The 24,347-nt window shown below is 33.9% G+C and overlaps 1 protein-coding gene across 2 annotated transcripts in view; it reads right to left on the bottom strand.

Annotated features, from left to right (window-relative positions):
* Positions 1–1,134: 1,134 nt before the first annotated feature.
* The window catches only part of LOC119639867 (pair-rule protein odd-paired), a 60,873-nt gene continuing 37,660 nt past the window's right edge, over positions 1,135–24,347 (bottom strand). For both annotated transcript variants that reach the window (XM_038037551.1, XM_038037550.1), the window contains 2 exons: positions 4,152–4,321; positions 1,135–2,278 (listed from right to left, as the gene is read on the bottom strand). In XM_038037551.1, coding sequence (XP_037893479.1) covers positions 1,511–2,278; positions 4,152–4,321 — 938 coding nt within the window. In that variant the 3' untranslated portion in view covers positions 1,135–1,510. The remainder of the gene's footprint in view (positions 2,279–4,151; positions 4,322–24,347) is intronic.

Below are 24,347 nucleotides of genomic sequence, written 5' to 3'. Positions count from 1 at the left end.
GGAATTGACTCGTGGAAATAATGAACGGCCCATCATCGATGGAGGCTACACTTTGACCCAAATAGAGCCTCTGATACTTATTGCTAGGCTTTAAAAATTCAAAAATTCAGTAAAGATCTCGCTGCACATATAAATTTTAACGGGAAATACAAAACATTCTCTAAAATAACAACCATAAGTACAACGTATAGAAAGGATATTGAAAATGCGAGGACTTTTCATACATAGATCATATCCAACATCAAACTTTCGTTCTCGGAAATTGTTTTTCTTACTTTTATAATATTTTAATAATCAAGACACTACGACGTACGGTATGGATTATTATACACACAACAGTTTATTTACATTTTTTTTTTGTTTCGTGTTTTATTTATTAATATAATTATCATCAATTTCTTCAGGTATAATAATTTCAGTATATATTTTTTTTATTTTTTTTTGCTTTTAATTAGTGAAAAAAAAAACGGATTATAATTTTCTTGAAAAAAATTCAAATAAAAACATATAAGGAAATTACATAGTCGGGCAAAGACGACTATTCAATACTCTACACCACATTGTCACATATTAAAACGTAGACTTTTCTACTCTACAAGCGATCAATTTTCGTGAAAAACCTTGTTACTGTAAAACCTAAAAAATAAGCTGAGTTGGTTCAAATTTGGTAAAGTTAATTTTCAGCATGAAGCATTGAAAATTATACCTTTTTGTCGCTTGAACTTCAGTTTTCATTGTACGAGCGAGGCTCGGAGAAATTGACACAGCCGGTCCAAAGTTTTCATACCAATTTAGCATGCCGAAATACTACTACTTGGCCACTTTTATGGAGAAATTTTGCAAATTTCAATTTTTTTCCATATAACGATTTTTCAGCAAAAGGCATAATATGTGGAGTGTTTGACCCATTTGCAAAGGCTTTCGTCCTTGTGTAAAAACACGCCACTGTTCCGAATTTCATCAAAATATCTCAAAAATTGTGACTTGTGGAAAGTGAACAGACGGACAGACAGGCCCAGATCAATTTAGATTATGATTTTGAATCGATTGGTATAATAAAAGATAAGTCTATCTTAGGCACTTCTGCGGGTTACGTACGTCCGCACTAACTTAATATACCCTATAACACAGGTGGTGTAGGGTACAATTAAAAGAAGCGAAAATATTTGGTTTCACGATGCAAGGAGGAGAGGGGCGTGGAAACAGAAAAAGATCAATTAATTTCCACCAAAATAAAAAGCAAACTAGAAAGCAATTGAGAAGAACAAGAAAATTCATCTCTCACATACTTACGCACTTAAAAGTATACAAGCTGTCAAAATATTTAAGCAAACAGTTGCATTTTTATGGCTTTTTTCCTATTTATGTTTTTTTTTTTTTTATGTTTTTTGCAATTTTTAATTTTAACGAAAATTTTTAAAAATTTTTACTATTTGAAAACAAATATTGAACAGAACTTCTATGTTTAGTCGATGGCATATTCTAACAAAATTCAATTATCTAAATACATTCAATAAGCTGTCCCTGGATGCATCAGATGATGCCCGAAATGATGATTTAAAGGATTTATGGCATCCGTACTGGAGGCGGGAGCAGCCGTATGATACCAATCGCTCGGAGCATGATGTTGATGATGATAAAGCAAATGATAATTGGAATGATGATGACCAGTAACCTGCATAGTGGCAGCAGTTGTATTATTACTGCCTGTCGGCGTAGCGGTAGCGGGACTCATGCCATGCTGATGATGATGGTGATGATGATGAGGATGATGATGGGTTCCGGGTGCGGGCGCCAGCGACGGTGGTGGTCCTAAAGGTGGTGGTAAGTAAGGGCCGGAAGCAGTTGCCATTAATTGCAAAGCGGGTGTTTTAGTTGAATTTTGCACTCCCACCAGTCCGCCACCGCTTCCACTTACTGCAGCACTACCATGATCTAGAAGACCATTGTTATTATTGCCAAGTGCCGTTTGCGAACCGTTACTGTTGCTCTGATGTTGATGATTATGCTGTAAAGCAGGTCCGTTATTACTGCCTCCACTACCGCTCGACGAGGCTCCCATATGTACACTATGCAAACTGGAAGTTCCCGGTTCCGATTTAATAGAAAGAGGTGATGATTTATTTAAATTTCCATTGGCCGATGACAAGCCGTCATTTGTTAATCGAGCCGACGGTGGAGTTTGAGCACCACCCGTTACAATACTAGAAGACGAGGAATCCTCGCCCTCACTCTCATAACCATGAGATGGCGATTTTTCATCCACATTACCGTGCACCTGAAAAATATAAAAAACAGCAAACAAAGCAAGGAGTAAACCATAAAAATTTTTTTTTATTGCTTACAAATAAATTTGAAGTTAAACGGAAAATGCAGGCCGGTGCATTCGCTCGGCCTAAGTACTTAGCCGAATAGGTAATAAGTGAAGTAGCGTGAAAAGCGTAAGTAGAATGGAAAATTGGAATTCGTAAGACGGAAAGTCAGACCCTATGAAGCGGACAGCCAGACATCGGGAACGAAAAATTCGTAGCGTGTAAAATTGAGGACCACAGGCCCAATCATGTGAGGAACTGCATGCTAGATCTCATGCGATGTGATGTTATTCGTTACGCGGACGTTCAGACTCTGTAACATTAAACTTCCGACGCCCTCCGACAAGAGGGACCACGAGAGGAAAGGTTGGATTCAAGAAAAAGAATGTCATCTATCTCTATATCATTTCGTCTAAGTTCGCGCTTTAGTATAGTAGTCCTCTTAAGCAAGCCGTTCCTGACTTTGTATGCGCACAATTTCGTCATTTCATTCCAACCGATATTGTCGAAAGTATTCTTTCTTCCTTTTAAAATGTTCCAAAAATATGAAGCTTCATACATTAAATAAAATTCCACGTTAGTCCGGATATTTTATAAAAGTATCCAACAAGATTGATAATGTATACGGTTTAACTATTGTTTAAATGTGAAGCGAAACAAGTAAGAATGCTGTAGTCGGACAAGGCCGGCCTTTAAATAATCTGCAACACTTAGTAGCACACCGAACATTGTGCTAAATGTTTATGCAAAGTTATAAGTTCCATGAAGGCCCTCAGCTTACACGATATTTGAACGTCAACGCGGTCAAAACTTAATTTACTTCTCAAAGATTTTATTTTATTCCAAGTGCTATCATCATAAACCACAAATTAGGCTTTGCCCACATGCGGTCTCAGAAATAGATTTGTGTGGCCTAAATTCACGATAGCCGATTCACTCAGGACAAAAAATCGGCTTCTTTAGTCAAAATTCGGGAAGGTCGTGTTTTTATATCAAATTATTATTGTGAACGTATTGTCTCTAAAAAGTATTGAAAACTAAGCCTTTTTGCCATATAAAAATTGAATTTCCATAGGACAATGGTCGAGGGTTTAGCGAAAATAGATCGACATTGGACATAATTTCGGCATATTCTTGTTAAAGCAAAGTTCCGATTTGGACAGCGGGGACGATGCTTTTATGAGTTTCGTGGTGCCCGTGGCGGGAAGAACTTTTCGTTAGTAAGGATGTGTAGTGTAAACGATGTTTCGATTTATAGAAAAGCAAAGATTTTAGATAGGCCTCGCTCCCTTGTACCTTAGTAGCCTATATCCATTTGCCATTCGGAAAACAAGTACCCTCGAGACGATGACGGACGTTTTCTTGCTCCCAGTGCAAGGCATAAGGCACCGTATGGAGACCTATGCTAAACACCGAAAGATAAAACTTCTACATTAAAACGAGTTGCTTTGAGACATTTCGCTTATGAAAGCTCCGCTATTTTTGCTACGATCACCTTAGGAATCAAGAACGAGGAGGAAAACTGTAGTGATTGTGCATTTCAGACAATGTTTTACAGACGAACACCAGTTACGTAATCAATTTTCTAATCTATTAACAAATAATATCGATTCTGAACACAAATATATTGTCGGTGATGATGACTGTACTTATAACGATTAAGGAAATTTTCAATTTAAAGGATAAATAGTCTCTTAATAGGTTCTCGAAGTAAAAAGAATTGATATTAATTTTGAATTGTAAAATATTATAGATTGGATATGATTTGAAATTATCGCTGCTGCGTTGTCTCCGTTTCGATTTTAACCAATATTTCATACTTACTCTTCTCGCACTTACCTTCATATGTTTGCGCAACGATGAGGGATGCGTGTATGATTTATCACAGCCAATATGACGACAATTGTAGGGTTTATCCGAGGTATGAACATGCGAATGTTTCTTACGATCCGATGAATTAGCAAAACGACGCTCACAATCCTTAAATTCACATTTAAACGGTTTTTCACCTGAAATTGAAAAAACAAAAAAAGAAAAAATTTTTTTTTAAAAATATTTAAAAATTATAAATAAAATCTTAAATAATTTGAATTTTTCGTTAAATGAAAACTTGATTGATTTTCTTAAATTTGACTATAAATTCATTAAAATGAATTTTTAAAATCAAAATTTTTTTTGCTTTTGTTTTTATTTTTTCATATATCATTTTAATTTATTTTCTTTTATGCTTTTGTACACACATATCTTGGTGACTTGGTGGTCTTCATAAATTTTCTTCTCAAATCGAAAGAAATATAAGGTAAGCTTTTTGCTTTGCAAAGGAATGCAGAATGCAGAACGACGATGACGATGGCAACACTTGATGATTAATTGCTAAAAATGCTCGAAAGAATTATCTTAATGTGCTTGCTTTCAAAATATCATATAAAGGGACATTGAATTAAATGAAACTTGTAGACTAAGAAATTATATCTTATGAAATTTTATGGTTAATAAATAGTCAAATGCAAAACTTGAAGAAAACAAAAGAAAGAAAACTTGAATTGCCTTTGAAGCGTTTCATGGCCTCGTCGCATCACCTTAACTATAAGATAAGCAAGAAGACTATAATGGGCATCAGCCTTTATATCTCCCTACAGTTGCGCATACAACGACTTCAAATACTTTAAAATAGCGTATCATAAGTGGTTCGATCCGAACGATTGTCTATAGCGCACGTCTTTGAGTCAATTATCTAAAAAATTACGCCCTACAGGTTGAACACCAAAAAACAGACAGACAGACAGACAGACAGTCTTAAGTCTATTCAGGTAATGATATTGTATTGGTCTCTAAAATAAAAGATGGGTCCATCTGAAGTCCTCCTGGCTTTGGTCTTTAAGCCAATATACCAAACTTTATCGATATCTCTCAAAAATTACGCCCTTTAGGTTGAACATCAGAGAATAAAATGGACAGAGAGGCTTAAATCGATTGATCGGCGTATCGAAAGGTGAGTTTATCCGAAATGCATCTGGGCATGCATCTATACAAACTTGACATATCTTTGGATAGCAGGTGGTGTTGGGTATAAAAACTGGCTATTAATTGCATGCCTGCGACCTTGGGACATCCAAGTAAGGAGTGACAATTCCTTATTGGGTCAAGGTTTTCTACGAAGATGAAAATGAATAGGCTGTGGAATGTCCGGGAGACATTCTTTACTCATTTATTCTTCGCCTATCCAAATACACACGCAAGAGCGACGCCAAGATGGTACATGTTTTAGGTCAATTCGAAATTGTAAATCGATTTTATCGATCCGTCTGCTCGTGTCCTTTTGCATTTCCATTTTTTTTCGTTACTTTGTTAGTTCCTCTTTCCATTCTTCTGTCAGTCCCTCTTTCCATTTTTCTGTCTATCTATTATTTTGCAACCCCGTTCATCTGTTTAGTCGCTTGTCTGTTTGTCTACTTATTTATCTGTTTTCGCTTTCATCCATCTTTCCGTAAAGTTTGCCCTGAAGGCATTGCAACTCTTTTATTAATTGCAAGCAGATTTGTTCGAATACCTTGTGTCTATCTTTTTTATCTTAAAAAAAAAGAATAAAATATTCATGCTCCGCAATATTGAATTTTCCTAATTTTGTTTAAGTAGGATCGCCATACCCGTGGAGTTGAAATACGCGCAGTAACAGCTCTCGCTCCTGAAAAACTCGCTTTTAAAAACATAGGAATTCTTAGTTTACATTATATGTTAGGTGCGTCCTTTGACTAATATGATCCATTTTGATTACCAACCTGCCTGCGGGAATCCCCAATGTTTTTTACCGAGTTTGAAGCCGAAATCTCAATCTTTACGACCGCGAATTTCCTTATCAGCGACGAACAGATGGACATGCTTACGTCGAGCGAAAATTTCGTAACGATCAGGGATGTACTGACTTTTTAGAGTCTCTGAAGCTTTGTCCTGGATGTTTTAAGAATTTACGTATTCCCGAACTCTTTACGCTCGGTGATCTGAAATCAGTTAAAATCGATTTTATCGATGTCTAATCGATATCATACGAGCTGAGGAGGATAACTTTTTCTTCTTTTTATATTGCAATTGAAAGCTTTTTGTAATTTTTTCCTCTTTTTAATTAAAGGGAACTCAGTCCCACGAAAACAAATAAAAACGTAGATAGATCGTGTTATTGTGAAGCTAATGAATCCATAAATTTCTTATAATCGAAAAAAAATTTGAAAGTTTCTCTAATGAATGTTATAACTATTTCACAAGATATTTTAAATTAAAAAAAAAAAAAAAATTTTTACCGAAAACTTTTTTTATATTCGGTCCATCGACCATAAATAACAATATTTATGTCTTAAGCACTTCTATATATAAAAAAGGTTTAACATAAAGGAATAAAAAAGAAGAAGAACTATGAGCAATGTGATGGCATGTCCTGCAAGCAACACTACTCAACTCTTAATAGTTAAACAACAGCACCAACAACAACAATTACTACAACACTTTCCTTGACATTACAAGACAAAAGAGTTGTAGATCATAAATTACAATGCTGTGTGGGGTGTGTATCCATACAATGTTAAAAAAACAAAAAAAAACAAAAAAAAGTGAGAGAAAGAGAAGAATGAAAAAAAGAAATAAATAAAAAACAATGCTAGAAGATAATATTAAATTGATTAAAGATGAAAATGTTGTTTATTGAATTTTCATTTTTTTTTTATTAGTATTTGTATTTATTTAGTTGACGTTACTTAGCACCTGTACGAAATTGTGAAAAAAAGATTAGCGGTTAAGGTTAAAGGATCACTTGATTAAAAGTAAGTAAAAAGTAAAGTTATTTTTTTTATTTTTCATAATTTATGGCTTATGGGTTTCTTGTCAACGCAAAGACATTCATTCGGTCGGTCGTTGATGCCATTTTATAAGAACAAAAGAAAGGTGTTACCTGATAATATTAAATTTCACGTTTTTCTTTTTATCATTTCATTGAAAATTATTTATGTGAATGTATATATATATAAAATTTGGAATTTCGTGTAACCATAAACCTTAATAAAATTAAACTAAGAAATATGCATTCATACCCTGACATGATGAAGCTTGTATTTTGAATTTTGAAAAATTAGTTTGAAAAGTCCAAACTACTCTAAATAACGATTGAATGTTTTTTCTTCTTCTTCTTTTTTTTTTCAATATCCTACACATCTTGTGGTAGAACAGAAAATTTTCACATAGATCCACCTCTTATTATACCGATGGTTTTCGATTCACTTTCTGAATCGAAGTTAACTTCTGCTTGTCCGTCTGTCTGTCTTGCTTTCCTTCATTCAATCTACAACACATAATTTTTGAGATATTGTGATACAATTTGCTACACTGACGCGTTTCGATCCAGCGGTGAACACTGCTGAACATGGTTCGGATCAAACCATTTTTTTGACCACTTTCCATATATAAATCCTTATTTTGAATATCTGTAGTCTGTTGTAGGGTATTTAATGATGGCTCGTAATCACCTTATTTTTAGTAATGAGATATTATGATGTATTGGGGTTACGAAGATTCTTATTATTGCCATTCTACGTGCAGACATTTTGTTTAACATTAAGGTTACGATCCCTGTTAAGTATATTGCCGGTAATGCGGGTTAACGGCTAACGCTGAGGTTAAAGCCTTCATTGGGGTTCCGTTACGGTTATTCTCTGGTTTAAGGTTATGATGATGTTTGAACTTATTCTCTTTTTAAGAGGTTTCGTTCTCATACGAGTAGCAGCTTCTCATTGATATTAATCTTCCTGTTTAGGTTACCGTTTCCCTTGAGGTTATGGTTAAACAAAGATTGTCGTAACGAACCCACGATCTTGAGATTAAGAGCCCGGCTAGCTCAGCCGGTAGAGCATGAGACTCTTTACCTTAGCTTGGCGCCACTTTTATGTGAGGGCTGTGTTTGGAAATCACTGTGTGTCTGAATATCAAACTATTGACTTTATGATTTTTAAGGCGACTCTGAAGTGCCACGTGAAGAGAATCGAAAGTTGTAGAGACGGATGCACGTGCCATTGCTGAGTTACCTAGTTCGGGAGATATAGATGGGACGGACAGTCCACAGACGGTGACATTTAAAGGAATTGCACATACTTTACACTTGTAGGAATAGCGGGACAGATAGTAAGCCCTTGGTTGTTTTGTACCCTACCCGAATCGAGGTCTCCCTTTGAAAATCATGGGCCGAAGGGAACCATAGCTAGGATGGAGTACAGAATAGCCCAAGGCTTATGTTTGCGCTACAGGGAAAATTATGCTTATTCGGAAGTACACAACACCCAGAAGCACTTGAGATAGATTCACCGTTTATTGCAGCAATCGAGTGGGAGTCACTTTCCAAATACATCCAAGTTTGCCTGTCTCTTTTGTAACCCTATATTCAATCTACAGGTGGTAAGCTTTTGATATATATTGTTAAAGTTTGTTATAGTAGCATGTTTTGGTCCACGGACCACTTTTTCGATGATTTCCCCTTATAACGCCTTATGTTGCATGGCCGTTATAAGAATAGCTGTAGAGTAGATGCAAATAATAGCGTCGAGTTTATTCAACGTCGACAGACGTGAACTAGCTTCTCGACCCGCCGACTTGGGAGTTCCCCCGACATCGACGGTGGCAAACCGCAAAGCAAATATTAGCGTTGAGTTTATTCGTCATAGACAGATATAAGCCTACCCCAGGGAATCGATGTTTCGCTAGCGTTCTGCAATTCCATTCTCATGACCAAAAATTACATTTTCAGCCCACAAATCCCGCCTAAAAGTAATTTTTGCACAAAAATTCTTTAGGACGATCTGATGTAGTTTCTTGACATCAAAGGGGCAACAATCCTAATTTAAAAACTCATTTAACCAGGTATGAGCTCCACCCCACGTGAACAAAGCGTAACCCGTGGTTCATTGTTCCGATGAGAACTTTTAATAATTCCTGCACGCTATACAGCAATGTATTTATTGTATTACATAATATATTAAAAAAAAATTTGATCTAAATCTCAACCGGAAGTATGTCTTATTAACGTTTACTTTTGGAACCGAAAAATTGATGATTCTATATAAGCCAGGGGTGTTGGGTAGATAAGAAGAAATTTAGCTTAAAAATTTCTTTTTTTTTCACTTTTGTTCATTTCGATTTATCTATCGGCAGATTTTACTTGATTTTATGTGACAATAAGACAAGAGATTATTTAATTAAAAAATAAAAAAAATTTGTGGGAAAATTAATTTAAGCAAAAAAAATAAATAAATAAAAAATACGTATACATACGTATATATCAACAATTTTGTAGAAAAAATTTGGTTTTCAATTAATTTATTTTCTCTCAGTTTTATTGCATGCTTGCGTATGCATGCATAAGTCTTTGTATGTGTAAAGGAAGTAGATATATATATTTTGTTTCCCGATTTTAACAATTTCGTTGTACTTTTTTATATATTATTTTTATTTTGTTATTCCTTTTTTCATTTAAGTAAATGTCAATTGCAGGTTTATGTTACTCAACCATATTTATTTTCTTTCTTTCTTTCTTCGTTTTTTTTTTTTTTTTGGTTTTTTTTTTCAATTTTCCTCTCTACCCTAAGTTCTTGTCTGTATTCTACGATCAGAACGAACATAAATGAATTCTTTCTACCAAGAATTCTCCCATCTATAGCTATTGGTTACGTAAGCGAGCGTGTGTGTGTGTGTGTGTGTGTGTGTGTGTGTGCTTGCTTGCTTTTAAAAGCAGTAAAGAAAACCGTACAGAGCAGAAATTATATGTAAATAAATTTTGTATAAGTAGGAATGTATGTATGTGTTTGTACTTGTATGAGTGTATAGTGTGTGTGTGTTTGTACTAAAGACATAAATTCTATTTAAAAGCTTTAAACCAAATCGACAACTTATTTAAATATTTTCAATAAAAAAAATAAAAAAAAAAATCTCTAAATCCTTGCGCAATGCCATTACAAACACATAAGCACACGCATACATGCGCTATAGAGATATACATATATGTATAAATATATATGAAATTCAATTGCACACATTGAGCCAAGCAAACCAAATATAAATAGACAAACGTATACAGATGTGTACACAAACATGTACATGCAGGCATACATATACACGCATACATCAATATACATATGCACAGATAAACATATATACGTACATAGATATATATCTGTATATACACGTACATCGAAGCACAGAGGCACATATATATATGTGTGTATGTATATATAATGATGAGGATTTAATAAAATTGTTCAAAGCTTTTAAATGCGAATTTTTGTTGGTGTCGTTTTTCCATTTTTCTTTTGCGTGTTTCACAGCTCGACATGCGAACAAAAGAAAATTGCGTGATTTTTAAGCGCGTGATACATAAATTTTTTACATAATTTTCACATTATTTAAACAACATTTTTTTCTTATTCTTTTTTTTTTTTATATTTTTGGTAATGGCTTTCGAGGCTTAAAATTATACAAAAGATATATATATATATATAATGTTTAATGTAAAATATAAAGTTTATTTTTTTTTTTTTTGTCTTTTACATTAACTGTTAGCCCGATTTACTTTAAAAGAAGAACAAGAAGAAAATTTAATTCATAGAGTGAGTTTTTAGTGTTTTAGGCATTTAAAGTGTAACGTATCGTTGATATGTGTGTGATGAGCATTTAGGTGGCCAGTGTATGCATGATGGTGGTGGTTGAGTGAATCCCAAAAAGTTTTTCATTTAAAGTAGAGGGTTGAAAGTAATATCCTTCGTTTAAATGGGCGTTTTTCGCTTGTAAAATTATACTTTAGCATTAGAGGGTGCTTTTCTCTCTTACATACACAAACACACACACACACACACACACAAGTGTACACATACGTAACATTTACAAAGTATTTTAATTCTGCCTATGTGCAAGCTTAAGAAAGTACATACATTTAAAGGCTGTCAGTAGCAAACATTTCAGACATAAGTCCTTAGACATACGAGCAAAGTAAGAAAGAAAATGGTTGTATCCCTTCTTAACACAAAAATTGAAGACACATTCACCACAATAATAAGATTTTCATTTCGTTAAGGACAATAATGCGCCCCCATTAGCATCTCCATCCCATACAACAAACATACTAAGTGATGTGCCTGCAAAAAAAAAAAAAAAACGAAAACAATACGTTTTCTTGGAGGTGTATTCTTAAAAGAAGGGAATCTCTAACAGGATAAACAGGAGAAAAATGAAAAATGAAAGAAAAATTTTATTGGAAACATGCGAAATATTATGGGAGAAGTAGTATTACGTGACATAATAAACTGAAGGATTTTTTTTACTATTGTAATTTGGAAAATTATCGAAAACATTGAATGAGAAGAATGGAAATGTAGTAAGAGGACCACAGCGACTGCCCATCTTTGTCTACCCGACTTTTCCACATAAGGTGTTATGGGATATGGGATGGATTTTCAACATAAGGCGCTATAGAATCTGGGCGATATATGGGATACGGTCTAAAAAGTGAACCTATTCGAACCAGTTTCAATAGCGTTCGCCGATGGGCCAAAACGCGTCGATGTATCAAATTGCATCGAATTATCTCAAAAATTGTGGCTCGTAGGTTGAACACAAGAAAGTAAAAAGAGAACAGTTTGACGGACAGAAAAGCTTATATCGATTCAGAGAGGATTTCTGAATCGGTCGATATGGTAAAGGGTGGATCTATCTCAAGTCCCTCTGCATGCGTCCGCATAAACTTAATGATGTGCTCTTCTAGCCTAATGAATGAACGAATATTTTCTGGCCTGCGTACAATACTTTGTGTTTATATATAAGCCGGCTTTGTTAAATAAACGCAATTAAACTATAAACAAAAGTAATAATATTTTAATTGCCTGAGTGTCACATCGTGGTATGATTTGTTATCAAAAAAAAAAACATGGCAAGACCAGAGTTAAGCATGCATGCACACTAAAGACAAAAAACACTGTACAATTGTTTGCCAAAACTATCTAATAAGGTAAACCTGATCGATTCACAAATACATTGGTAAACGACAGATATCCAAATTAAACGTAGATTCCATACCAGAGACACAGAGAACTTTGCGATTACTTGCCAAGACTCTATGAAAATTTACCTATAAAATATACGTGATGAACTTACAAATGTGAACAGAAAGAAATACAATAGAAACAAAAACAAGCAAAACTCTTCAGCCGACATTAATCAAAAAATATATCCTATAGTGAATATAGATAAAATAAAAACTTATGCACTTACTTACGTCAATGATAAAACGAAACTAATCAGATCGCAAAAACATTCTTAAAAACAAATAAGAACATTATAGTCGGGCGGAGCCGGCCACCACACCCTACTCCACATTGTCTGATACAATGCTTAGATTTATTATAGAATACAAAAATTATGTCTTCCATATGCAGGCATATTTTTCATTTGCGTGTTTGTGGGGAAGCGGGCTGCAAAACGCACGCGACCTAACGTAGTACAAGTTTAATCCTTACATAGGGCAGGATCTAAAAGTAGGCGTAGGTGGTCCAAATTTTGTATGAAATTGCTATTATGGACCAATTTTCATCACCGCATATTAAAACTTTGGCGTTTCTGCATCCAAAAAATAGGCCGAGGTGGTACAAACTCGATAAAGTTAATTCTTTCACGTTAAATTACTATCACGATTAAATTTTCATCAGGAGGCAGTGAAAATTATATCTGTTTGCCGTATGAACTTCAGTTTTCATTATATGAAAGGAGATTCAAAAATTGCCTCAACCGGTCCAAAGTTTTCATACCAATTTAGAATGCCGAAATACTACTACTTAGACACTTCTGCTGAAGAATTTTCAAAATTACAGTTTTTTTCCATATATAATAAGTGCTCGAATGGGTAGATCGATCCGAACCCCGTTTCAATAGTCAAAGCATGTCGCTGTACAAAATTTCATCCAAATATCTCGAAAATTGCGACCTGTAGCTTGAGCATAAATTTATATGGATAGACATCAGATGGCCTGGCGGACAGACAGGTTTAGATCAATTCAGATTATGACTCTGAATCGATCGGTATAATAAAATGTGGATCTGTTTTAAGCCCGCACTCATTTAATATACCCTGTACCACAACTAGTGCAGGGTATAAAAATAAAAAGACAATCTTGCAACTTTTAGCAAACATTGATCACAAAGTGAAGACTATAACAATTATGTTGAAACTTGTATAATTCCTTGTCAAGGTCATTCAGTTTATTCAATACTAAAAAAAGGTCAGACCATCTTCCAAATGCATTTGGTAAGAAAAAATATGACTCTAATTTATAAAGCTCATTGGACCTAATGCTTCGATGAAATGAGGTAAAATTTTTAAAAAATCGGAAAAAACTTCGTGGCGTTTCTCGCAATATTCAGTTTTATAGTTTCATAATTTAGGCAATAAAAAGCTATGATAATGAAAGCAGATGATATATCTTAACTCAATCGAAAGGAATTGGGTTTCGAAGATGAGATGGAATTCTAACAATAATTCGATATATTTTTTACTATTGCCTCGACTAAGATGCTAAGGCTACGCATTTTTTCATCCTTGCCCGACTATAATGATTTCATTTCTCAGATCTTATAACATTTTTGGTGTAGGATATATTAAATTTCTACGCATGTGTGCAACATTCAGAAAGTCTTAAAATGGATGAAGCTTGTATTGTCCCTAACGATTCAGAAAAGATTTTTAAAGTAGGTTAAGCATTTCTCTTTATCCGATTAATGTCTATTGATGTATTTTTACGTTCAACTTGCACGATTAAGTTTTTAAAGGATTTGATTGAAATTTGTGCGCATTATCATTTTACACCCTACATTAGATCCGATAGAGAGATATATTAGGTTGGTGCAAATGCAAACAACGCTAAGAAAAATTGGAAATAAACCCACTTTTCATTGTATCGATCGATTCAGAAAACAGTTTTGAGTCAATCTGTCTGTCCGTCCATCTGTCCGCTTCATATTCTTGCATTCAACCTAGAGGTTACAATTTTTAAGATATTTTGACGAATTTTGACGAAAATCGGTGCTGTTTTTACACCAGGATCGGAGCACTTTTTCGATCAATTCTCATAAAATGCTTTATTATGAGAACTCGTTGCTTGAATACCTGTAATAAGCAAATTGATGTTGGAGTATTTCATAACCCGTGGGCCTTGGTCCACTAGAATATTCTTACTTTTTTATTTAAAAAAAATGACAAAATGTTAATAATTTTTACGATCACTTTTCGTATTATGTTTTATTTCGATCAAGTCGATCTATATATGAAATAACTTTAGCAACAATTTTTAAGGCAATCAGTTCGTAATTTCAGTAATTTATGAAGGGAATGAGTTCAGTATAGCGATTTGATATGTAAACTTATTGTGCTAAGTTTGACGGGCTAAATAATCACAAAATTTTTTATTATTTAATGTAGTAAGAGCAAGGACGACTGAAATATTCGCCGACAAATAATTGCTTGATGGACTGTACCGTTATCGGTACACCACATCATGTGGTGTGTATCTAATTACATCGTATGATATTGTGTTAACAACAATTAGTTTTTAGAGATTCATTTCATAATTTAGAAAATGGCGCTTTACGTATACATTTATTTAGTCCTCTCGCTCAAGGGACGCCTTCTATATGTGTAACACGGTGATGCTCAGAAAAAAAGTAGGGAAAGTGGGAAAGAGATGGGGGAGTGGAGATAGTTTGGCGGATATGTGCCTAACCATTATGTGTCACGTCCTTACCGCCTGAGTTGGGAGTAGCAAGTGTGCTCCACAGCGCTGAGATTTGAATCCATAAGAGCTGACTTCGTAATCGCTATCCTTATTTACTCAGCTATTTACGAGGATATAAGATTTATCGTGTACTGAAAGTGGTACACTTAGCAAGGTGCGCGTTGACTTCCTCTAAAGTTGACAGACGGGTGGATATGTTCTACGTCGATTAGGAATATTTACGTCTTCTGAAAGCTCAGTTCGTTATGTTTGAAAACGAATCTATTCGCATTCACCTGAACCGTTCACCATACGTGAGCCTGCTAACTCGTTTTGAAGTTGACTGACAGATGGATGTGCTTGACGTAGTACCGCTTTTTTTTGGATGTTTACAAAAACTCATCTATCCGCAATCACATGTAGGGTGATGCAAGAAAATAAGTCTCCTATTTTTTAGAAGTAATGATCATGATTAAGTAATGTGAACCAAGTGGTGGGGACCAATGTAAGTGTCAGCAATTGTTACTTAACTTACTTAACTTTCTTTCAATTTCCTTATGCGTAATCTTTCCACTATCGATCGGTTAACTTTGAAAAACGCCACGATACTCTTGCAATATTCAAAAGTTGATCGACGAAAAAGTCAATGAACTATAAAACGCATACATATAAGGAGACGGTATTGGCTTACGAATAATAAATAAATCACTTTATTACACAGACAAACAATGCACAAATAAAACAAATTTATTGTTTTGAAGTATTTTATAAATGTTTAAATGCAAAAACCAAAAAAAAAAAAAAAAAAAAGAAAAGAATTTTAATGATTATCTTCGGCTCTTTTTCTCTCTTGCTCAATAATGTCAACAATATCATAAATCATGATTAAATCAACGGAAGTTTTTAAATAGCATTTCAGTATTAGGAAACAAGTAACAAAAAAAAAAAAAAAAACGGAAAAAAAAAATACTGATCCCCATGAAAACCCGATGTCAACACAAGCAAACAATAAATATTTAACATCAGAGCAATTGATGCGCAATTTTTTATTCATTTATTTGAGAAAAATCCTCCCTTTGCCAATAAAAATAAAAGGAAAAAGATACATATGTCTCCTTATAAATATATATGTATATATATATATATATACGTATGAACATTTTTTTACCGAGTAGTGAAAGTAGACGAGCATTGAGAAAAGCCGCATAGCAAAGCAAATACAAAAAATAAAAAAATGCAATTTTACTGCATAGTAGCGCATAGTAACGTGATTCTTATTTTCTTTCTCTCACTCTCTCTCTCTGTCTCTCTCTCCCTTTCCCTGTCATTACATCCTACACCTCTTGTAGTACAGGATATATTGAATTTCTGCCGATGTATGTAACATTCAAAAGAGCTTACATGGATCGATTTAAAATCAGTTTTAAAACAGATTTAAGCTTGTCTGTCCGTCTGTCTGACGTCGGTTAATCTACAGTTGTGTTCGACCGACAAGGCGTTACAATTTTTGAGGAAATTTGGTATACTAACGTTTTCTTTCTTTTTATCGCAGGGCGGACTTGATAAGAAATGGCTTTTAGGACCAATGGCCATGTTACGCCTTGCTAGATATATATATTATAATTCATTATAAGAAAAATATTTACAATTTTTGAAATTTATCAACATAAGTCGATGGGTAGTAGTATGTTAATAAACAATAATTGGACACGGTGCTTCAATATTTTTAGCCCTCTCTTATATACCCTTTCTTCTGTAAAATAAGCCTTTGTTTGCCAAATGGGTGTAATTTAGTTTATTGTATAATGAAACTTGGATCGTAATAGCAATTTGATATAAAAATTAGCTGTTGTATATTTGGATCACATAAAGCATTTGCAAGGTCTCGTTCCCTATAACGAGTCTCATCAAAAGCAAGCTTTTATATGATAACTGGGCCTCATTATTAATACCTTATGAGAGGGATAAGAAAAGAACGATGATATTTTTAACAAAAAAATTAATTTTTCCTAAATTTGTGCAGTTCTCAGATTGGGACACATTCCCTATAAGAGCTCTCACAAAAAAAAAAAAAACTTAATGGAGAATTGTATTGGACGGAGGGATGAAGACAAGAAAATTAATTTTTTCTAAATTTATGCAGTTCACGCATTTGGATACCTTCCCTATAAAGACTCTCAGAAAAGGTATGCCTTTAACTGCCAATAAGAGTATGATGCTTACCCTTCTATAACAAAACTAAACGAACAACAGTGTTAGACAAAGGGATGCAAGGTGCTTAAAGATCGGTCTTATTCGACTATGCTAGTTTTTTATGTTTATACTCTACATCAATCGTGGTACAAGGTACATTAAGTTAGTGCGGAGGTATGTAACATACCGAGTAACCTGAGATAGATCCACCTTTTATTATACCGATCGATTTAGAATCATAATCTGAACTAATCTAAGCCTGTCTGTCCGTCTGGTGTCTGTTCATTTAAAATTGTGTTCAAGCTACAGGTCGCAATTTTTGTGATATTTTGGCCCAAGTACGAAGGCTATAGAAGATGGTGGAAACTGAAGTTGATATAACAAAAAGCTATCATTTCCAATACTTCCTGATGATAATTATATGATGATAGTAATTTAACATAAAAAAATTATCTGCGCCAAATTTGGACCATCTCGGCATATTTTTTGGATCCCACCCAAATAAAAATTTTCACAAAAATTGATTGTTTGTAAAACAGAAAAGTCTAAGTTTTACTATGTAATTTCATACAAAAATGAACTCTACCAAATTTGGACCATCTACGTTTATTTTTGGGTTCCGCCCTACATAAGAATTAAACTTGTATGAAATATTATAAAAAAGAATAGTGTTAGCCCATGTGGTGTAAGGTATTTAATGATCTGTCTTACCCGACTAGAATGTTCTTACTTGATTTTCCATAATCGTATTTTATAGATAATACGTTGCTAGTTGCTAGATAGCTTGAGAGACGCGATACTCAGCTTATTTTTTCCTTATTTTGCAGACGACTATTATTGTGTGTGAGAAAAGCCGGAAAAGCCAAACCGTACAATAATGTCGGGGAAAGCAAAAGAAAAAAAAAAAAAATGAAAAGAGATACAAACCAATCACATAGACAGACATCAACCATCAATATGATCCTTATTTCGCAAAGGGATTTAAAGGATATTCGATTACTTTTCTTCCTGCAAACAGCTGTTTATTATAATATATAATAATACTTGTTGCCAGAGTTGCCAAAACTTTTAAGTATATTATTGCAATTTTACATTATCCGTAAAGAAGATATATAGTGAATGATATTTAGATGAGAAGATTTATGCAAAACATCTTTTACTTCGCCCAAGGGTTGATTCCATTTGTATTTTCACTTTTTTTTTTGCATGCTAAGGGTTGAAGGGGAAAATGACCATATTTTCATTCTGACATATATAACTACACACATACGGGGTATGCGTGTGGATTTGCATTGTTTATAAAAAAACATTGTATGTTGAAATATGTTTGTGATTTATGGTGGTCTGCGTTTCCAATTTAAACAAACAAAAAAAAAAAGAATAATAAGAAGAAGAGCAAGAAGAGAAAAAATCTAAAATCATAATTTAGTTGCTTGCTCTTGTATATCTGTTGTCGGTTTTCAAAGCCCTGCCAAGTGATACGTAAATAATTGACAATTGGGGTCACTTTTTGCCGCTTCGCTCTTCTGTTTGCCAAACACAAAAATACAATAGCCTTCCTTATTGGAAAGGAAAGCGTATCAGCCTTTCATAATATTGAGACATTGTGGTTTTTCCACTATTTTACCAAAGGACCATAAATTATGATGTTAAATTCTTGCGTGCGTGTGCCTGTGTGCGTGCATTTGAATGGGAAATGTTTCTAATCATTTTACACTTGAGTTATTTACAAAACAATTTAATAAACTGATAATTATAAGGATATAAAAAAAAAAAAAAAAAAAAAATCATAAAAAAAGAGAAGAGTGAATGCATGCAATGATATCAACAAATATCTTTAAAATTATGAAACGAAACCGTCTGTTAACAGGAAGATTGATTTTGTTATTGTTACATGAGCTATAGTTCCACTATAAACGTTATACGAATTTCATCTGCTACAAAGACAGACATCCTCCTTATCTGTAGAGATAAATAGAAATTTCTATTTATATTAATTGAACCGTGTCCTCCCTGTCCCTTCGCCTGCTTAGGTAACCAGCCTTTGTACAGTTGAAAGAGTTTTTCGATAAATTAATTCAAATCGATGTAAATAAATATAGTTATCTCTAGAAATTGAATCTTTCAACAACTTCAGCGAACAAGCTTTAGAAATCCCAAATCTCAAGTGGCCTTACATTCCCCATTGCATCAGTGTCAGTTAGGTTCTGCTATGATAAAAATTTTCAATTTAATAGTAACTAGTGACTACTATCTTCTCTTCTGAGCTGGGAATAGAGAGCAAAGTGTCGTCCATATAATTTTGTTATGAAACACAATTTTTCTTATGACTTCATGAAAAGAGTTGCCATATTGAGTTATCTTCTTTTTTTTTCTCTCTTAATATGACCTACCTGTCATTCAAGGGTATGCTCCCTATTCATGTAATATACTGACGATCAGAAAGAAGTGAGGAGAATAATTACCGCATCCTCGTTATAGCTACGATCTTATCGTAAATTTTGAGATTGGAATCAGCGAAGATCGAGATCGTAATCTGGGTTAATTTAGCTTTAAGCAGCGTTTTCTCAGCCTCTGTGATGGCGTAAACGACATTACAGGTGTGACGGTATATGTGTGTCTCGGTTGAATTCTGATCTTCTGATCTTGGATAGACAAATAATCACATGAAGATATGTGCTCTTTTAAGACACTCCATCGGGCATTGTCTAGAAGTTTTAGCGTGCAACTGGTTAGCTCGTTCTGGTCTAAGGCGACGCGAGAATGGTTAATAATGCAATAATGACAAACGAATATTACTCCGTGGTGTGGAACGGAAATTGAGAAGAATACTGGTCTGACATACTCCATAGGTTTATAAGCATCCACTAGCTCGTTCAATCTTACGTACGACCTTACACGAAAATAATTATATGAATAAAATTTAGACAAATAAAAGTTGATGTCTCTCCAAATAGGAATTTAAGAGTAGACCCCTGTCCGCAAAGGAATAGTTGTCCCTACTACCTTAACACAAAGACGGAAGTTTGTCTAATAAATAGCAACTGGGAAAACAAATGAATTCGTTATGGCTAGAACAACTCCTACCTATCATTCATCAAAACATTCAAAAGTAACCAAAGCATCTGAAAGTACCAAAAGCTCAAAAAAAAAGACCAGCAAGCTTTAAAAAGGTTGCTAAGAGAATTTTATATGATACCGTAAATCACATCTTTCCGTAACAAAGCTACCGAAAAAACTAATCACTTTCATCGCTATTCCATCCCAAGTGTACCACAAATGTGAGAAGATAAGCCAGTAAGCGTAAGCGGTGAGTTTTGGAGAGTGAGTAAGTGATCTTCATTTCCCATTCCTAGCAAGGGAAATCTTTCAAATTCATTTGAAATTTATACAATGTATGGATATTTTTGAAAATACCAAAATGTCACGATAAGGCATTGCATCCATTTCATGTTCCATAAGGATCTTGCTTGAGCCAAATATTATCAATATATCGCAATATATGCGATCTGCAAGTTGAACAAAAAAAAAAAAAAATGGCGAAGAGATTAGAGAGACATAGGGAAGGACGAGGCGAAGTCGTTTTATGCGTCCGCATAAACTGAATGTCTCCAATACAATAAATAGTTGGAGATACAATGACACCAAAGAAACTTTGCACATAGACAGAGGTAAGAACGGACGTATAGTCGAAATCCTTTTTAAGTCATTTCATGTGCTACATACGTCCGCTTAAACTTAGTGTGTCCAATATAATAAATAGTGGGGAGTATAATGACACCAAAGAAACTTTCCAGACAGAAAGAGGAAAGGTTGGAGCTTAAATCGCATCGATAGGTACAGTAAAATATTTTTCTCTCTCTTTTCAAGTGTATTTATGTCTTACATGCGTCCGCATAAACTTATTGTGTCCAATAAAAAAAAAAAACAAAAATTGTGAGAGATTTAATGACACCAAAGAAACTTTCCACACAGACAGAGCAAAGGACGGCCCTTAAATCGCATCGTAAGGTGCAGCAAAAATGCTTTCCACGTCCACACAAACTTAGTACGCCGAATACAATAAATAGCGGGAGATATAATGAAACCAAAGAAACTCTTCTGTCACTATTTCCTTTCCTACTCACTTTTCTCTCATTTTTCTACTTAACATGGTTCTAAGGCATCTTTCAATTACACTTTAAAATATTTCATCAAATCTATTCATTACTTCAATGGCTATCCAAAGTATTTTGAATAAATTCGTTCGTTTGTCGTGGATGACTTTAGTGAAAACTGTTCTTCCAAATAGTGGAAAAGTTTATGCTAAACCTGTTTCAAGACTTTCCTCTGGACGATTACAGCCGCCGGGACCTTTTAGGTTCGACGTGTGAAGAATATGAAGTTTAAACTTTATCTCGACATTGATTGTTGCTTCACACTTTTTTGGGAATAAATGCGAACGGTCGGTCGCACTAACACTTTGATGATGCTACTCGACACTAACCAACTTTTATGAACTGCAATGATTGAACCCGTAACCTTTGGGAAACCTCATTGCAAAAGTTTTTAATTACTGACGGGAATTTACTGACTTTAGCCATCGGACGTAATGTCAACCATGCAGGCATGCAGGCAGGCCTTCAATAAACTACGTCCTTGGCCAGTAATGATGTGCAGGGCGTTTAGATATTATCGCAATATTTTTAAATTGCTTTCGGTTACAGCTTCTTCTTCTTCGTCTATTCATCAAATCAGCATTCAAATCAATCAATTTCGATAGGCAAGTAAGGATTACAGTGGCCAGACAAAACCTTCATTCTTTTTGTTTTGGCTTTCTCATTTGATCAGCCACTTAGATCATGAACGGAACGAGTTGTAATGAATATCAGGAAGGATTATAAATAGAGAAGAGATTGTTTGTGTATATAAAATGTTTCAAAATAGTTCGTTTTTAAAACTATAACCGATTTCAAAAAAAATATAACCAAATGAGAAAAGCAACTTTTGCCAAGTACTACCAGATCCTGTTCGCAAAAAAAAAAGAAGAAAAATACTTGATCATCGTAATAATGACACACCATCTTGGTCTTTGTTACACTTGAATATGGAAAAACGTAAATACACACCTTCTTATAAATAAGTTATAAAATTCTACTAGAATGACGTCATTGAAAAAGAAAAAACAAAAAAAAAAAAAAGAAAAGATGAAAAAACAAATGTTAAGGAATAAAAAAAACAAAAAAATTAATCGCAAGAAATCAACAGCACGAGCGAGTTACTATCACAAAATCATAAGAAATCTTGTTAAAATTGACAAATGTAAATATAAAGTGCAGAACGGTGGGGAGAGAGAGAAGAGATGAACTGTCAAGATACAAAGAGTTAAGTAGTTGTGTTATTTGATTGAAATCTTTACGAGATATTTTAATTTCTTCTTTTTATCTTGCTTTTGTTTCCCTCCTTCGTAAGGAACGAACAGATTGCGTTTTTAAATTGTTTTTTTTTTTATTCTCTTTCGATAAAAGATTAGATATATAATCTTTAAGTAGATCGATTTATGTATGTATTTAAGAATATCTCCTTTCGTTATAAGTGAGTAAGTGTATGTAAGTGTAAGTTACCACTTTAAGTTTTTCATTCATAAAAATCTCAATAAGAAAGAAATCATTCTTGATCGTATTTAATTTCATCTCTCTCTCTCTCTCTCTCTCTCTCTCTCTCTCTCTCTCCCGCTCTCTCTTTCTCTTTCTTTCTACCACATTTCCCTCTGTCACTTTCTGTTCATAGGTCTTCTTCAGCAAGATAGAGAAAATTTTAACATCATTTTTCTTTAAGATTGAAAGCAAAACATGCATACACACACATACACGCATATGCATATATTCTGTATGTTGCTTACCGTTACAAAGTGGTAGTAAGTGTATGTTTATCGTATATACGCACCAGCTTTAAGTATTAAAAACATTGTCATTGTCATCATTATCATCTGTTTTACTCTACTTTACTGGCAATGTCAACACTTTAGTTGTTTTATATTGTCTTTATTTGTTTTGTTGTTTTCTCGATTCTTTTGCCAAAAAAAAAAAAAGAAAAAAAAAAACATTAAATCCCTTAAATATGATTTTGGTATCTACCGACGGCAAAAGTGTTTATATGTTGGTTATATATCTTTTGCCTTTGCCTGCCTACTCATCCTTAAGATGATAATATATGTTCGCATTCTTCTATTCTCTCCCCTCCCCGGTCTTACCCTTAACGTATTCCTTTTACTTCTTCTGTTGTTTGGGTGCTTCTCTTGAGCTGGCTAATCTTCGTCTTCGTTATATTCTTTGCTTTTTTACTTTTCTTTAATTTTTTTTTTTTTTTTTTTATATTTATTATTAAGGTGTTTTGTTACATATTTTTCTTCTTTTTTTTTTTGGGTTTCTACCCGATTTCGTTTAGTTTCCTCTCTGCTGTTTTTTTTTTTTTTAATTTTTTTTTTTTGCTGGTAATTTTCTTCACTTCATTTGCTTTCGGTTAAGATATCGCTGACAATAGGCTTAAAAACACTTCATAGACTTATTGTCTGCGCGTTTTTAAGGTGTTTTTCTTTCTTTTCATACTTCTTTTCTTTTTTTTTTTGTGTTCCTTTTTAACTCAGGCTTAGCGTAACAACAAGCATATGTATACAAGCGTTTGTTAAGTACGTTGATACCCTACTTTAAATGTCATCTAAATGTCGGTAATAATATCAGAATCGCATTCTTCTTCATGTTGTTATCATTGTATTTTGTTTCGTTCTTAAGTAATGTGAAGCGTTTAAATTTAAGAGACGCATTTAGCATAAAAAGGTTTAAAGTATAACTATAGCAAATATTGAAGGGAACAAATATTATGTCATCGTGGATTTATTTTTCGATATAAATGAATAAAAATTTGTTCGGAACAAAGATCTTGATATGATATTAAATTTAATTTTTGCTCTAACAAAGCGTGAGGATTACATAAGAAACTACGGGGAAGGAACGGATTCTTGCAAAAATGAAAAAAACAAAAAACTATCACTTGTAGATTTCCTCAGAAGCAGATACTA

Source organism: Glossina fuscipes, unplaced genomic scaffold, assembly GCF_014805625.2.
Source record: "Glossina fuscipes isolate IAEA_lab_2018 unplaced genomic scaffold, Yale_Gfus_2 114, whole genome shotgun sequence".
Taxonomy (NCBI): Eukaryota; Metazoa; Arthropoda; class Insecta; order Diptera; family Glossinidae; genus Glossina; species Glossina fuscipes.
Note: the sequence above shows the minus strand (reverse complement) of the source record. Positions and strands in the feature narration are given on the sequence as shown.